At 49.0% G+C, this 16810-nt stretch overlaps 2 protein-coding genes across 2 annotated transcripts in view; one reads left to right on the top strand and one right to left on the bottom strand.

The window, feature by feature from the left end:
• LOC140216146 (uncharacterized) overlaps window positions 1–16810 on the bottom strand; it is a 291954-nt gene that overhangs the window by 195010 nt on the left and 80134 nt on the right. The window lies entirely within an intron of this gene.
• LOC126541193 (4-pyridoxate dehydrogenase-like) lies at window positions 417–14987 on the top strand. Its single transcript, XM_072286427.1, has 11 exons — window positions 417–504; window positions 2799–3025; window positions 4268–4454; window positions 4662–4793; window positions 5024–5148; window positions 6346–6513; window positions 7791–7938; window positions 8130–8386; window positions 11474–11651; window positions 12400–12781; window positions 14547–14987. The coding sequence occupies exons 1-11, from the start codon at window positions 417–419 to the stop codon at window positions 14743–14745; spliced, it is 2091 nt and encodes a 696-aa protein (XP_072142528.1). The 3' UTR covers window positions 14746–14987.

The following is a 16810-nucleotide window of genomic DNA, read 5'->3' as shown; positions in this document are numbered from 1 at the left end:
GCTACTAAGAGCCCTGTCTGGTAACCCTGGCTTGCACATATTTCCGCATACATAGAAATAAACAGATTTCTTTTCCATACGTAGAGGCCACCCACGAAGAATAAATTACTTAGAAAATTATGTATCACTAGCGCACGACATACGCCTTCCTAATTGGCCGTTGCTGCTTCTATTCGCCGCGAATATCAGAACGCCGGCTTTGAGATTGATATTGTGCCTGAAACAGTGATGGAGCAATGGCAGCGCAGCATTAGTACATAAGTAGTCCGTTCCTCAGCGAGACGAGCTCATTAAGTGTTCCGACAGCACGGGTCGGCAACGTCATGGGCGGCGGCACAAACGCGACTACGTGTGCTCCGTGGTATAGCGGCCTGTCGCCACAAAGTGAGCTCGGCTTGGCTCTGGCCTTACTCAATATGGTGGTTCACGTTCCCTTCAAGGACTTGCCTGTGGTGGAGGACTACGAACTAGGGAAGCTGCGGCCGGAGTACGACTACGTCATCGGTAAGAGACCGGGCCAGCCAGCCTGAGCAAATGCGGAACAGTTGGCGACCGCGGCAATGTATAGTTGGCCGCGCAAATGCCGAGAGTGACAGCTTCACAAGTTCCGTACAAGAAGTTTTCAAAACGAGTCGAACAATTCCACAGATATAGTCTGTGGATTACTCGCTGACATCACGTGAAATTTGTATGCGAGCCTTACAGTTGCGATGACGGTATAGAAACATGCCGAGTTGTTATAATGCGCACGCAAGGATTCCTGTATAGTCGTTACATATGGATTTGACGAACGCAGTGGCGCCGTATATACCTTCTGTCGGGAATAAATGGTTCCGCTTATCAGGTGACACCGCATAACCGAGGCAACTGAGGCTTCGAAGAAAGCTCCACTGTGTTGAGCATGTAATCACCTGCCTATTCGTCCTTCGGGTCTCGAATATCCAAGCGATAGCCCGATTTGGTCTATAGAACGCGTGATTAGCTTTAGAGTGTGTTTCAAAAAGCATTTAATCAGCTGCAGGCAAGGTTCTACTCCTGTAAAATATGTCCACGCGCGTCTTTCTTTTTTCGGGGCAATGATACACACAATTTCCATTGCGCCAAAATTGAGGCACGATTGTGACACTCATATTCGGCCAACCGCTTCCGCGGAACTACCCTCAATGACCAAATAAATAGCGAGTAGCAGTATAGAAATACTGCTGGGTATTAGTGAACATAATGCAGCGTTAACTGTGTAATTCGGGGAGTGCAAAGAGAGAACACTGTTTACCGAAGGGCGAAGGTGTTTGCCGTCGTATATGTTAGCGTGCTTGCTGCTCCTCTGCACCAAGATGAGGAGATGTCAAAGAAAGGCCCTAGACGAAGGAGGGCACGAGAGTACAAATTAAAGAAATATAGCACATAGAGGCCCACAGAGACGAAACCCTTGAGCGTCACCGTAAACAGAGGTAGCTAATCCAACTACTCGGACTATACGACAGAACGAGGGCAACAATCACGACGGCAAAATCTAATTTCTTCGCGTGGGGAAACAATGTATAAAGAGAAGCAAGCAAGCCAATATTGATCATACAATGACAGACTTATCAATCAAAATGTAGCAGCGTAAGTTTCGACACACGGTTGCATAGCACAGGAATAGCGAAACCAAAGGCCGAGGAGTGTAAATTAAAAATGAAAATCTGAATGAACAAAAAATATATTCAACTGCTATCATTCACCGGTCCCCCACCTCAGAGGGATAAATGGGGGCAAAGGGACACAGTAAATGCAAAAAATAAAAGATGGAGTGCGATAAGGACAACGCGACAAATAGGGAAAAGTACACAGTGTCGCTTGACTAATGGAATTTGGCGAAACTGGAAATGATGGCAGAATTCGTAGTATGTGGCTTCGCAGTGAAGACATATCACATGCAGCCGTTGGAGAAATGACTCGCTGAACTGCATGACACAACGGCCTGACAGTTCTCGAAGCAACTTCAGCATGTTATAAGCAGTATCCCATTTTTCTTTCAGGCGCAAGTTGAAATCGGCTAGCTCAAGGAAGGCTTGATTTAATGAAAGCTGGGAGTGGCCTTCGTCCTGCCAGTGGGCATAAACATGTGATAATGATGATGCCACACAAAGAAGGCCAACCAAACAGCTGCCACTATAAATAAAACATTGCGCAAACTTAAATTTAAACGATACATGCAGGAAAGGCATGAGCGGCAATTTAATAGCTAAACACAACACCAGCCTATCAAAAATGTGCATACGTGACCGCGCTGTCGTTTAAACGGATCCGACTAATTGGACATTCTGTTTGCGCGAGCCACTACATGTACCAGATGCGGTACGTCATGGCCCGCTGTGCGCCAGAACCGGTACGCGTGCGGTGCATGTACACCGCAGTCATTGCGAGGTACAGATGACGCTAAAACACCCCAAATAATAAGTCACATTTCCTACGCAACTTAGTCGTTCCAGGCGAGGTAAAAATGACAGAGAAGAAACTAGCGATGGAAATATGGCAAAGGCTAATGTTAAGAGACAGACTATGGCTGCATTGTCATGAAGGAATGACTTGAGCTGAGTTGGAAAGAGTAAGCGGGAAGTGCTGGTCGGGGCGAATTTCGGAGCGCCAGGTGTCCTGCATGAGCACTACAACAAATTGCAGTGACCGATCTTATCATTCCCACTGCGGACGCATAACGTTTCACAGAAACCTGTCCTCTTACGCCTATATCCTGCCATGAACTTCGAGACAGGCAGCTGCTGCTCCTACCGGCGACTTGTAACCGTTCGCTGCAGTATACATCACTGGTTTCCACCCAGCGGGTGGCGGTTCTGCAGGCTGCGTCATCGCCAACCGGCTCTCGGAGGACCCTGACGTTACGGTATTGCTGCTGGAAGCGGGAGGGCTTGAAACAGCGTCGCGACAGGTCCCTTTTGCGGCGCCCATGAATATCAGGGGCGATGACGACTGGGACTACTGGAGCGTACCGCAGAAGAACGCCGCCCTTTCCTTCCATGAACAGGTGGGCACTTAATGTGAATTTATTCGGATCACCAAAGAAAAAAATATTGTACACGCGTCTTGCAAGCGTCAACTGCTCTTTAGAAATCATCTCAACGGTTTCTGGGAACTCATACATGTTTCCCTATCCTAGGCAATAATCATGAGGCGATTATATAAGTCAGGCACTCACTGTAGACGCATTTAAATGGCCGCGACTAGACCACAGTGTCACTGCTTTACCTGGCGGGGACCACCCTGTCCGCGGTTCTCTGCGCAAGGTAATCGCAGAAGGAACTGTGACAGCTGAGAGTGGATCGATACCGTGCGCCCGGTGACCTCGGAACTGCACGTAAACGTGACAGTTATCGTAACGGGAGCCTGGATGGGACGACCACGCGTTGTGCGTTCCCCCCGAGGAATGGGCAGCCTTCGACGAGTGGCGGCGAGAAGTCGCCTGTGAAAGGGCTCGCCGTCGGTGCGCCAATCCAGCCGTTAGAGCCGCCCGAGCCAGGCAATCCCACAGCAACGAGAAGAGGATCGCGAGCTCAGGGAGCTCGGGATCCGAAGCAATGCGGCATCGTTACCTGTGGGTTACTTAACCGTGACGAAGGTCAAGTGCACGCTGGGAAAGCTTCGCTTACCCCCATTTTCTAGTACGGGAGGGTAGGTAACTTTTTTAGTCCATTCCTCGGAGCCCTCGGAATCCATTCTAAGAGAACGCACGTTATCTGAAGCTCGCATAGATCAGCGATCCTTGTCAGCACAATTAATATTGTAATGTCTATCTCATAAGCTATCGCAGCATAAGACGATGCAGGCATTGCTCAATTCTTAAGCAATGAGAACTTAAGAAGTGCACAAACGGCTTTGCCCTTAATTGATGTTAATTGTAATGACATGTTGTGATTGCGTTCCTGCACTCAGTATTACAATATTGTGTTCTTTGTACTCCCCCTCATCTCAATACCCTCTCTCTATCTCCGTTCTCTCTATTCCCCTTCTCCCTTCCCCCGCGCAGGGTAGCCAACCAGACCCTTGACTGGTTAGCATCCTTGCCTTCCTTATATCCCTCCCTCTCTCGAACTCCCCTGCTTCCGTCCCGCTATTTAGGTAGCTGAAAACTAGATTTTCTGTTCTGGTTAACTTACTGTTCACCTCCTTATTCTTTTCTTCCGTATCTTTCTCAACTGAATGATCATGTCGCAATTTTTTTCAGTACTTTCAACACTAGCTTTTCTCGCACTCTTCCCGACACGAACAGCGGCTGTCCCTATCACGCGGCAAGGCGCTAGGTGGCAGCAGCGTTCTCAACTTCATGCTGTACACAAGGGGAAACCCGAGAGACTACGATCGCTGGGCCCGAGAGTACGGAGCCAATGGATGGGCGTACGAAGACGTGCTGCCCCACTTCAGAGAGATCGAGGACTACCGTGTGGGACCACCGGATGGTGAGCGTTCCACAGCTACAGAGAGCTCTTGATCTTTACTGATCGATGCATCTCTGCACCTTTCACAACTTGAATAGATGTGTGGCGCCTGTCCAAACAGTAGCGAAATAAAAGACACAGGATTGTCGCCGTGTTCAGCATAATTCAAACAATGTTCTAGAATGCATATCGCACGTCTTTATCAACGCTTACGTCGAATCCTACCAGAATACCATGGCATCGGCGGTGAGGTACCGGTGGACTACGCTAACACCACCACGCGGCTGACCGAGCTTCTTCTGGAGGCATGCCGCCAGTCCGGTTATTCCCAGGTGGACTACAATGGTCGTACGCAGTCAGGTAGCTCGATTTTTCAATCATCTTTCAAGGTTCCTAAACTTTAGCAACTAATGTTACCCACTTCCTACATGTACGAAACCGTCATAACCGCACTTCTACTTCAATCCCAACCCAAGCATCCTTCATCCATACCTGTCAACTTTGGTGCAATTCAAGCACTTTCGTTGAAACATACATGTAGCGATCGAAGCAATGTGGACAACTGCTTACCTGTGCCCCCTCCAACGCAGGCTGCTCTCAAGTGCACACCAACGTGGCTAACGGTGAACGCTTTAGCGCTAGCAAGGCCTTCATCCAGTCCATCGTCGGCACGCGTGAGAACCTGCATGTGGCACTCTTCAGCCACGTCACAAAGGTAAGCCCTGGGCAGAAGCCCTGGCACCCTGGCACCGCTCACGCACTTGCACTTGAGGAATTTGAGAGGGGGGAGGGAGGGGCTCCAGAGCCTGAGCTTCCTACGGAGTAATCCAGAGGGGGGGGAAGACACCCCCCCCTCCCCCACACACACAGACCTAAAGTGCCATTACCAGAGCTCTGTCACCCACATCATTTTAGGTTTCTTTTGAATTTCCTCGACTTTTTCACTTGAAATTTCACTGGGGCTAATAGCTTATTGCATCATTGTTGGCGCGGACGTGCACGGCTTTTAAGTCATACTTTCGCTTTATTTCTGCAAATCCTAACAATAGGAGGACAAGCGCATTGCACTAACTGCATTGCCTGCCAACAACCCGAAGAGACAGTGCATCACCTTGATAATGGTGCGGAAGGAGTACCAACAGCAGGTTTCGTTGCTTTCAGCTATTCCATTTATACGTCAAGGTTTTTCGAAGGTATTTCAGGGTTTGCACAAAGCATTTTAAAGCACTAAAGCGTTATGATGCTTGACAGCTTGAAAACAAAAACCATCTCAAATGGTAAACAAAAGAAATTATTGCACAATGAACAAAAAGGAATTCTTTGCTAAGCCTTTTCCATAAAAGCACCACCAGCTATTGTAAATAAGGTCATTCCCTGCTACACGTATGATAAACATATCGGATTGGCTTGACTCTTACCCTGTATAAGCACCCTAGTGAAACACACAAACAAAATCTACTAAGCTTAGCGCAATGCAGACTTCAAGCATCTCTAGGCCTCCTGTTCAACATTCAGAACTTGAATATTGCAGTTTCGCATCTAAAGGTTTTTCGAAGGTTTCAAGCACCACTACAAATCCTGTCCTGTGCCGTTGGCGCGTCTTCGACGTTCAGCAAGAGATTCTCTCCGGGCTAACTTCAACCGTGCAGACGACAGACTCTTCTTGAGTCCAAGGATACTGTGACCCTATTACAGAAACATACGCATGCAGAAGGGCACCAGAGCGCAATTGCATTCATGAGGGCGGGTGAGTTTCACGGCCATCTATGTCTCCGATACCAACTGCGTTTCGACTATCTGCCTTCCTTAACTTGCTATCACCTTTTTTCTTCGAGAAGGTGGAGGGTATCCAAATGGGAGCGACACCACGTTGCTTTTCTCTCTCTCTCTCTCTCTCTCTCTCATATGTCAGGTGAACTTCGAGGGATCCCGCGCCGTGGGCGTGTCGTTTACAAGATTTGGGCAACCGGGGACCGTATTGGCAAAGCGAGAAGTGATTCTCTCGGCAGGCACCGTGGGATCAACTCAACTCTTGCTGCTTTCCGGACTGGGTCCCAAGGAGGACCTTAAGCGGTTACAAGTGAGCAGTTTCGAACACTCCCACAGCGATGCGTTCACTTTCGGAAGTGCGCGGTGCTGAGGAATTACTCCCTTTCGGTCTCACTGGCGTGGAGAAACGTGCTCGGATCCAGAAAACCACTGATCATAACACTTCCAGCGTAGTACTATGAAAAGGAATTCAAAAGAAAACGCAAAGAGAATAGTTAAGCTCGGCACCACGTCGCCTCACCTCCGGTGATAACGTCAGTTTAATTCGTCCTACCTAGCCTGGCATCTTGAAACTAAGCTTCATTCATTCCAATAGCCGTGTAACTTCCAAACACAGTTCCACATCAAGGAAAGTTGGAACAACTCGTTCACTTTTATTTCTGACCATGGCAAGCACATATGTAAAAAAAGAAGCAATACAGCGTTGTTTTAATTAGCAGTTAAATATTCAAATGGTTTGTTATTTAGAAAGTGGTTTGCTTAATTATTCACGGCGGATAACTCGCCCCAGCCAAATCAAACCGCCACTATATATATGCTATGCATCAAGTTGCCCGTGCCTACATCCAAATTTTTGGCCATGAAATTCAGCGTGGCCTTGTCATATTATTCGCCTTACAGGGTTAATTACTTCCATTTTGAGACCTTAGTTTGTTACCTTATCTCTTAGTTTCATACCTGAGAGCCCCTGTGAAAGCTGATTGTGTTACTTGCAACAGCTGTTGCGCTATCGCGCAGGGCAAGACAATGAGCGCGTATAGTTATGCAGCCGCACCGCCGACGATGAGTTTTCGGCGTACAGGCGACAGACGGACGGAAGGAGGAATCGGCTGGCCATATACAGATTCACTGTAAAAATTTAATTAAGTGACTGGCTGTGGGATCAAACCTCGGAACCCCAGCATGTACTTAAGATGTACTTAAGAGCTGCAGAATTTCTCATTTGCGATCCATTCATTATTTTTTCTTTTTTTTTCTTATTATTTTCTTGCTTTTGCGCATTTCAAATGCGTACACAGCCAACAAATGCAAGTCACCTTGACTAGCCGTTTGTGCCTTCGTCTACGTTGGATGACTACTCCTTCTTCCACGTTCAATAGACCTTTAGATTATAGGACACGAGCGGCTTGCGTACGCAAAAACTAGGGGGCCACGGTACCGCGCATGCGCAGACCCGGACGTAAGGGTCTGCGCATGCGTAATACCGTTGTCTCTAGTGATTTCGTAAGCAAGCCGCTTGCGTCCCGCAATCTAAAACTCCCTAATTACTACACCTGTGAGTGACTGAAGCTATGCAACGTTGTACAGATACCGGTTGTCGCCGACCTCCCAGTGGGACGCAACCTTCAAGACCACCCAAGTCTCCCACTGGGCGTCCCTATTAGGACGGACTTCCAAGCCGGTATCGCACCATTTAGCCTGGAAGACATTGCGCAATACGCGCGAAACCGAACAGGTGAGTGAGCTGCAAGAGCACCGCTGAGCTCGCATCTGTTTCACTACGACTCTTTCACTACAACGACTGACATTCTGTATCGTCTGTGCGCGCATGCGTTAACCTCGCCTCCGCTGCCCTATGCTATAATGTTTCACATGCGCAAGCATCGCGGGCCTATGGATTGCGGCAATGTGCCAATGGTGCGTGACGAATGACGCAGGCGACGGGGCCGAACACAGAAATTAATTCTTCAGCCAGATTACTGCCGTCGTATACGCCAACTCTCTCTCTCTCTCTCCCGGCAGGGACAATTTCCATACCGGCAGGTATAGAGTTTCTACAGTTCCTGGTCACCAACTACGCGGCAGATCCCGATATTCCCGATGTAGAGGTAGCCACCATATCAACTTCCCCGGCCAGCGAAACGCTGAAGAGATTCATGACGCAATTGGGCCTGCTGCCAGAGGTGAGTTACACATGACAATAACAACGAACAAAAGACAGCACTGCCGAAATATGCCGCCCGAGAAAAATTTCAGTTTTAATCGCATATCAACTAAATGATTGATGGTTATTCCACGGGATCTTCAAGGGTCCCAGCTCATACATTCATGGTATTTTTTGTTAAAGATTTACGAGGGAAAACCGTAAGCCATTAAGTAGCTTTCCTATTAATTCCCCAAGATGTACCTCAAGTCCCCATAATGACTACAGCCTGCCGCTCCTCCAGCAGGAGTTTCTTCGTTGGAGCCATCGGGGAAAAAAGAATCAGGGGCGATTTAGCGGTAAGTGCAGGCGGACTGGGCGTTTTACCGGAGGAGCGTAGGCGTAAATGTAAGCGGCCGGAGCGGGGCAGCCACTTGGTGGCGCAGAGATCAGCCAGACAAACACAGAGCTAATATTGCAGTAACCGAGTGTATTCTTTTATGCGAAGCATATTACTAGAGCTCAACCCAGCTCCTCAGGCGCGGCGGTGTCGCCTTCAATGACCTTTAGTGACCCCATGCCATACCACGTGACACCGTGACGTCACGACAGAGGAGAAACGGGGCTCCAACTCGCGCCGTCGCTCGCGGCGTCGCCTTCAAGGCTGACCACGTGACACCGTGACGTCACGACAGAGGAGAAACGGGGCTCCAACTAGCGCCGTCGCTCGCGGCGTCGCGGCGGTACATAAGCAGCTGCGCTTGTTTCTAAGTGACTTTGGCTCAACTCTTGCAAGATGGGCTGGGTGGGAATCGAACCAGGGTCTCCGGAGTGTGAGACGGAGACGCTACCACTGAGCCACGAGTACGATGCTTCAAAGCGGTACAAAAGCGCCTCTAGTGAATGCGGTGTTGCCTTAGAAACTAGCTGTTTCTAAGGCTCAGGCGTGCGTCGCTTGCTCAGGCGCACATTTCGTTGCCGCGCCGAACGCTGCGTTGCTCGATGCTCACCGCGTCCAATGCGGGGCGCGTAGTCGCTGCGCCGTAGCCCATTGTCTTACACCCCTTGGCGGGTCGACGGGAACGCTATCGCGTTCCACTCTTGAAGGCGAAGCAGAGTAACGCATGAGTTGTTTCTTCGTCTAGCCGAACCAAATATAGCCAAGCAACAGCAGTTCACCAGGCTAAACAGTGGTTCAACAACTAAAATAAAGGCTAGTATGCTTCGCATCCTGGGTTTAACCTTAGCTAAGCCACAGCCATTTTTTTCTTTACTGGTCTAAATTTTCGCAGAGGCGTAATTGTGTCACGATTCACCGCTGCCGAAAATTTACGTCAGCAGTGAAGTAGAATATGCATGGTTGATGCAATGTTAGCACTGTGTTTGTGTGGTTCAACTCCACTGCACGAGGTGGCAGCACCTGTCAGGCCGCTCAAGTCTACGCCTCCTACTCCTCCGGTAAAACGTCCAGTCCACCCGCGCTTACCGGAACGCCAGACAAGTTAAAACACTCTTTTAACGACAGCACCTACCTTTATTACTTCCGCCAGTGCTTGCACAAACTTTTCTTAAGCTGCTGAAATTTTCACCCCGGTATCTTGTTTCGTTATCCCTCAGCAAGCGGTTAAACTGCCGAAGCGTATGCATTGGAGCTGTACGATTCATGACTTCAGCATTTTCTGCTTAAAACGTTTGAGTATTGAGCATCCCGACTGTACGGTCGCACGTCGAAGACCGAACAGAACCAGACAAAGCAGCTTGGAGTAAAACCCTGACAGCCAACGACGCAGAGAACAACGTAAACTAACCGACATGAAGGCCCTCACCTTGCGTTACATGAGACTATTTATTCAACTTAACTTTTCACGCATAAGTGGAGGCATCATAAGGAGCACCGACAATTGTGTTGGTTCCTCAATGATGGCAACATGTAACCAAAAAGAAAAAATAGGCGCCCTTGTTCTGCGCGAGGCTTAACATGTCAGCCACTGATTGCTCAAGTCAACGTTTCACTGTTTTGTAATATACCACGCCAACTCAAGCTGCATATCCAGCTCTTCGCTGAGCTCTTCACTCGATGTTATGCAGGCGCGCTGTTCGGATTAAACTGGATGTGGCCTTCACTTAACGTTACGTAAACACTTTTAGCCGAGCAGATGGCTCCTATCAGCGATCACCGTGCACCACAACCGCAAACAACAGGACCCGTGCCGAACGTTTACCCTCAGAACTAAGCCGAGCCCTCGGCCCGCATTCAATAGGTGCCATTCACATCGGCGAAACGTGACAGGCGAGGCGAAGAGTTGCGTAAACAGCATGGGCCGACTCCTTCCGGCGCCGATTTCTTTTTTTTTTTTTTTTTTTTGACCGTTGGCGCCCACATCATCTCCCGAGTAGCACACAGAGAACCAGCTGTGACCACGTGTGCCCTAGCTACATAAAGCGCGCTACCCCACTAATCATAAACAGTGCCGTCAAGAAACAGCAATGCTTATGGCGTTCTGTCCCCTAGAACACCTTCGCGAGTTCAATGCCCCGCGGTAACGGCCGCATTCACACAGAAACAGAATGTGAAAGTGGCCGTGTAGCTCAAATCTCGATGCACATTAAAAAAAAATTTTTGGAGGACGCTTAAGCTTTGCCTTTAGGAGTTGAACGCGATAGCGTTCAAAGACCCCTTACTGCTTTTCATGCTTCCCGGCAACTGCAGCTTATGTAACCGTAAGCTTTACCGGGAAACGCTAGCTGCGAACGCTATAGTATACGCACAAAGGCGTTTTTTTTTTCTGGTAGAAACGCGGCCTCTTGCGTGAGTCGATCTCCTGGTATTGTTTCGCACTTTTAATATTTCAGTCTGAAAAGAGCTAACATAAAGTACATGCGCTGCCGGTGTTTTCTTCTCATTACATTTGTTCGTCGGCTGCTGTTCTCAAAATCCCGAGGGATAACATTGTACAGAATGAAAGACAAGGTCTGGGGAACTTTGGTGGTACACAAGTGGTTGGGTATGCGTGGTTAATAATATCGCACCAAAAATATAGAAGTACATTGTGGTTAACCTTGCCTACTCGGCGTTTGCTGCTAGCGTCCTCGCGTCTCGCTCTCGCGCGCTGTTCTTTATTCGCAGGCTTTTGACAGCTACATCGGGTCCGCCGACGGGCAACCCGGCTTTCGAGCAATAACAATCCTCAATCGACCACGGTCCCGGGGCTCGATCACGCTTCGTTCCACGGATCCCTACGAGCACCCAAACATCGACCCACGCATTTTGGAGCACCCGGACGACGTCAGGGCGGCCGCTCAAGGCACGTACACTTCATCCGCAGCTCAATGTACATAGAGTATCGCATGGCACGTGGTAAATTAAGCACAGCATATAAGCAACAATGAAAAGAGGAGAATGGAAAGCAAGATAATTGCCTTATTACCAAATGCATGTTTTTTTTTGTCCGAGCCGTCCACGGGCGGTGACGCGGTCCGTGTCGGCAACTGCTAGAGAGTTTTGGATTAGGGAACGCAAGCTGCTTAAGTACACAAGAACTAGAGGCGACGGTACTGCGCGTGTGCGGACCTAGACGTACGAGTCAGCGCATGCGCAGTACCGTGGCCCCTAGTTCTTGCCAAACCGCTTGCGCCCTCCATAAATCATAGCATGCAGCGGAGGCCAGTTACCACCTCCCACCTCCTGGTGGTAGCTTTCCGCTAGCAATCCTAGACGAGTCCGTACTGAGTGGTAGACATCTGCTTCCGTCACTGGAAGGGGACAGTATATTGACACTTTGCATTCAGGGGAAAGCGCAGCTAGTTCCAAGTAGAAGTGACAGCCAGCGCGAGAGTAATCCGGCCCGAATCCTACTAACCACAACTTCCTTCGCCCCTGGTAAGGTGGCTGTGGAAGGGGCAGACATAGAGTAATATAAGAACGCGTGTGTCCTGCCGCAGGGAATATTTACGGGCGCGCACTTCGCTAAGAAGTCTCGAGCGCTTCCCACCAACCGGAATGCGTGTCTTCGCACTGGCCCGTTGACCCGCGAATCTTGAATCTGTCGTGAAACACAGTCCAACGCGAGAAATACAAACCGACAGACGTTTTGCAACTCGTTTTGCATTACCATTGTACGGCAACATTTAGCGACACAAATAAAAAAAAAAGGCCAAATGCTTCCCTCACAACATTCGGGCTCCATATATGGTGCGCACGCTCGCCCGCAGGTACAAAGATATTCATCGACATGATACTGAGCACGGACGCCATGAAAAGCATCGGCGCGAAGCTCTGGGACTTGACATTCCCGCCGTGTTCCGACTCGGGGCCCCGCTGGAGTGAGCAGTACGTCGAGTGCCTATTCCGGCACACCGCACTGCCGATCTGGCACCTGTGCTGCACCGTGGCCATGGGCTCGCACTCCGAGGCAGTGTTGGACGAGCGCCTACGGTAGGCGCACGCACGAATCCTTTTCCTTGTATACATAGGCACGAACCCTGCGCTCCTAACACAGCTATCCTTACTGTAGAGATTTAGGTTAGGGGACGCAAGCCGGCTTGCGTACGCGAGAACTCGGGGACCACGGTACTGCGCATGCGCAGACCCAGGCGTAGGGGTCTGCGCATGCGCAGCACCGTGGCCCCCGAGTTCTTTGCGTACGCAAGCCGCTTGCGTCCCCTAGTCTAAACCTGTCCACTAATGCGCCACAAGCATGGGGACATTCGCACCATACTCGTGGTCTGTACGGTCCTCGCCGCCGTCCCTGCTAGAGAGAGCGGCACCACAACAGACAGGCTAGGACAGCGTTTCAATATGGTGCTGTCGGTAAAGCGACAGCGAAAAAGACGGAATTGGGCTAGTTAAAAAAATTTCGTTCCTGAATGAAGAAAGCCACGGGGCATTTTCGGTCATGGATTTGATGTTAAGGCTTTGTTCACAATATATTACAGGCGCGCACGTGCACCACAAACCGCGCACAAACTACTGAGCTGTAGAACGAACTGAAGTCCGGCTTAGAGTTCTTCTAATGGAAAACAGGAAACTCCAGCACTATTCGGGACAGTTCAGAAACCTAATTACATTAAATTCTGCGGCAACAGCACGACATATATTATGAAGCACGTCAAAATGAGAGATTCCGGATTAATTTCGACGAACTGGGGTTCTTTAGCATGCACGTGGTGCACGGTACACGAGTGTTTATTTTATTTATTTATTTATTTTCGCACTTTACCTTTATTGAAATGCCGCCGCCGCGGTCGGGATTTGATCTTGCGATCTCGTGCTTATAGCAACGCAACGTCTAAGCCACTAAGCAACCCCGGCGGGTGCGTTCGGATACCTAGACGGTAATCATGAACGAACCGTAGTTGAATATGACACGCGCTTCTGAGTGCATGTCAGCGTAATATGGGGGCATAGGTGGGGCCAGTGAAACCTTTCTTTATTTTGGGGGGGTGGGGGTTGGGGGGGGGGGTATAAAACAGTTATCCAAGACGCGGTGGATATTTCACCCGGGTAGTAGCTGCCTTCTATATAGTTTCAAAACTAGATTCTGGGATATTACGCGCTAATACAACCACATGAATATGCGCCACGCCGTAGTGAATGACACTGGATTAATTATTACCACCTGGGGGTCCTTAATGTGCACCCAATGCACGGTACACTTGAGTTATCTTGTACTTCAGTTTTTTTGCGTCGAAATACGGCCGCCGTGGCCGGGATTTGATCCCGCGCGCTGGGGTTTAGCAGCGCAATGCCAAAGCCACTACGCCACCACGGCGGTTAAGGCGTTCTTTAGTAGAATAACTGTGAGAAGGTGTATATACGCGAGTAGAAGAACCTACCACAAGGGTCAGTACGCCAAGCAAGGGATAAATGCGCGCTCTAGGAAAACGCGGAAGACAGTACTCAATAATGCGATGGCATCGACATTTTCCGTCAAAAACACCAAGGAAGTAACCTCCTTTCACTACTTGTGCACTTCATGTTGCAATATGTGTTTACTTTACAGCTGTTTATCGTTTATATTCTTTCGTATATTTATGTATATCACTATTTGTGTTCATATTATTTGCAATCATTCCGTCACTCACAGCGGTGCCTTCTATCATTAAGAAGCAAACTTAAGTAGCACAACGAAAGTGTCTCCAGCTTCTCCACTTACCCCACCGCACACGTCGGGCACGCCGATGCGCCAATTTGCGTGCAGCGTCCGAGGCAACGTGACGGGCTTGCGAGTGGCCGACGCCTCAGTGATGCCCGACATCGTAAGCGGCCACACAAACGCGCCAAGCATGATGATCGGCAGCAAGGCGGCCGCCATGATCATCGAGGACAACCAAGAACGCCATACGAAGAAGCGGCGCAGGAGGACGCGTCAAGAATACCGCGAGAATAACGCACACTAGGCACTTAAGAGGAAATAAATTAAATTGAAGAGTCACTATCGGGGTCGTCATGCTTATTCAAAAAAACACTATTACCAACGCTCCACTGCAAAACGCGATCGCCCCTGGTCTCGGTAATCGCACTGTGTTGTAGAGAGTGCGAAACGCAATGAGAACACCACGTAAGGGTTACGTGTGAAACTCACAAGTGAAGTCATACAGTATACAAAAGGCTCCATCGGAATGGAAGATAAGTCTCAGGCTCCGTATTCTACAATCATTCTCTACTTGCACTGAAGCGGCAACGCAATGACGCATCTGATAATCTTCTCTCGTTGAGTAAAGTCTTAATCTTTACTTGCCAGCAGAAGCACCCCCGTACGCATCTCTGTGGCACGTGCCACCTTCCCTGCCTGTTCCTACTGCTACTCATAAGCCGTGCTGCACTTACTGCTCCTTGAATCAATTAGAGTATACTTTGTGTGTGTGTGTGTGTGTGTGTGTGTGTGTGTGTGTGTGTGTGTGTGTGTGTGTGTGTGTGTGTGTGTGTGTGTGTGTGTGTGTGTGTGTGTGTGTGTGTGTGTGTGTGTGTGTGTGTGCGTGTGTGCGTGTGCGTGTGCGTGTGCGTGTGCGTGTGTGTGTGTGTGTGTGTGTCATCCTGAAAATTGGTTCCAGAAGGATACACTTTGCTAACTCACCGGATACCATTCGAAGATTGCAGTATGTGCCGTAAGGTGATTACTTGGACAGTTATTAGTGCACTTTTTCTAATTAGTAAATTATGCATTTAGATTTCCCGTCCATGTAATACCCGCCTCACTGAGCAATCCATCTCAATGACTGCAATTATGCCACATGCCGTAGGCGATTTCTCTTTTTTTAATTCTGTATGGCCTTAAAAAAAGAACGGTGTCACAGCAGCCGCTCTGACAATTCATTTAGAAGACTTCCCCATTCAAAACATGCGGCGTTACGTTCTGTAGCGTTTCTCCGGGCATATTGCGCGTAGCGTGTAGAGGAAATTAATTCCAGCGGGATGCTAGTTCTATAACATTGTCTACACAGACTATGAGAGACACGCCTCGTCAGGTATTCTAGACAATTTATCTCCGTGTGGCGGCGTTCTCTCCACGAGTGCGTAGCGAATAAATATAGATACGTAAGAGTAAAGCTGAACCTTTCTTGCGAGTACCATGGTGTTCAGTGAAACCTGATGTCAGCGACATCGTTTCCGGCATAGCGGCACATTCTTATTGTTTGCGCGCTGCAACAGGAGCAAAATAGGCAATCCTGTCCGCTGCGAATCTGACATGTTTCAGACATCAGGGAAATTATTTGACTCATTTGTACCGCACACGCTTCGTTAAACAAATGGAGCAGTCGAGACGCGGTCCTTGAATCATGCCGAGTAGCCGAGGCGGTGCTTGAGAATTGGAGCAGTTCTTGAGGAGATGGATGTTTTAGATTCACCATGCACTGTGGAGTCGTGATCGCTCTAAATAACGCCGCACCTAGCGTCGTTGTAGTACGCTTAGTTCCTGGCCCCTTGAAGCATGGATTGCTGCACGCGGCGTGAACTCCGGTTAAGTGAAGCTCCGGCAAAATATCGAACACCATTAGGAGCAAAGTAAGACAAGCATTTTTGATCTGAACAGCGAACTTGCCATCCACCATCCCGGGTCACAAGATGCAACAAAAGACTCTCGAAATGTACCAGAGCATTTTAAGCGTGCTCTGAGTTCTTGACACGGAAGAAATGTTCTTTTCAGCTTTTTTTTTCTAAATGACCTAGCTTGGAATCGGTAAGCCTGGAAAGCCGACTTACCCGAGTGAGCGCGCACGTCTTTTTTTTTTTTTTCTTCTCGCACAGTGCTACAGCCGAACTGCGATGGTGGGCATCCGGGTGAAGCAAAATTCTTACCTGCACAAAAGACAAATGAAAAAAGTAATTAGCAATGCATTCATTACGACCTGTTGGCACATGACTTCACATAAAATAGCATGAATGCATGAAAAAATTAGCGCGATTATTCGGCGTTTCTTTTAGTCTCCGCACTATATCGTAAATCGTTCCCATACTTCAGCC

Source organism: Dermacentor andersoni, chromosome 2 (genome assembly GCF_023375885.2).
Source record: "Dermacentor andersoni chromosome 2, qqDerAnde1_hic_scaffold, whole genome shotgun sequence".
NCBI classification, from domain to species: Eukaryota; Metazoa; Arthropoda; class Arachnida; order Ixodida; family Ixodidae; genus Dermacentor; species Dermacentor andersoni.
Note: the sequence above shows the minus strand (reverse complement) of the source record. Positions and strands in the feature narration are given on the sequence as shown.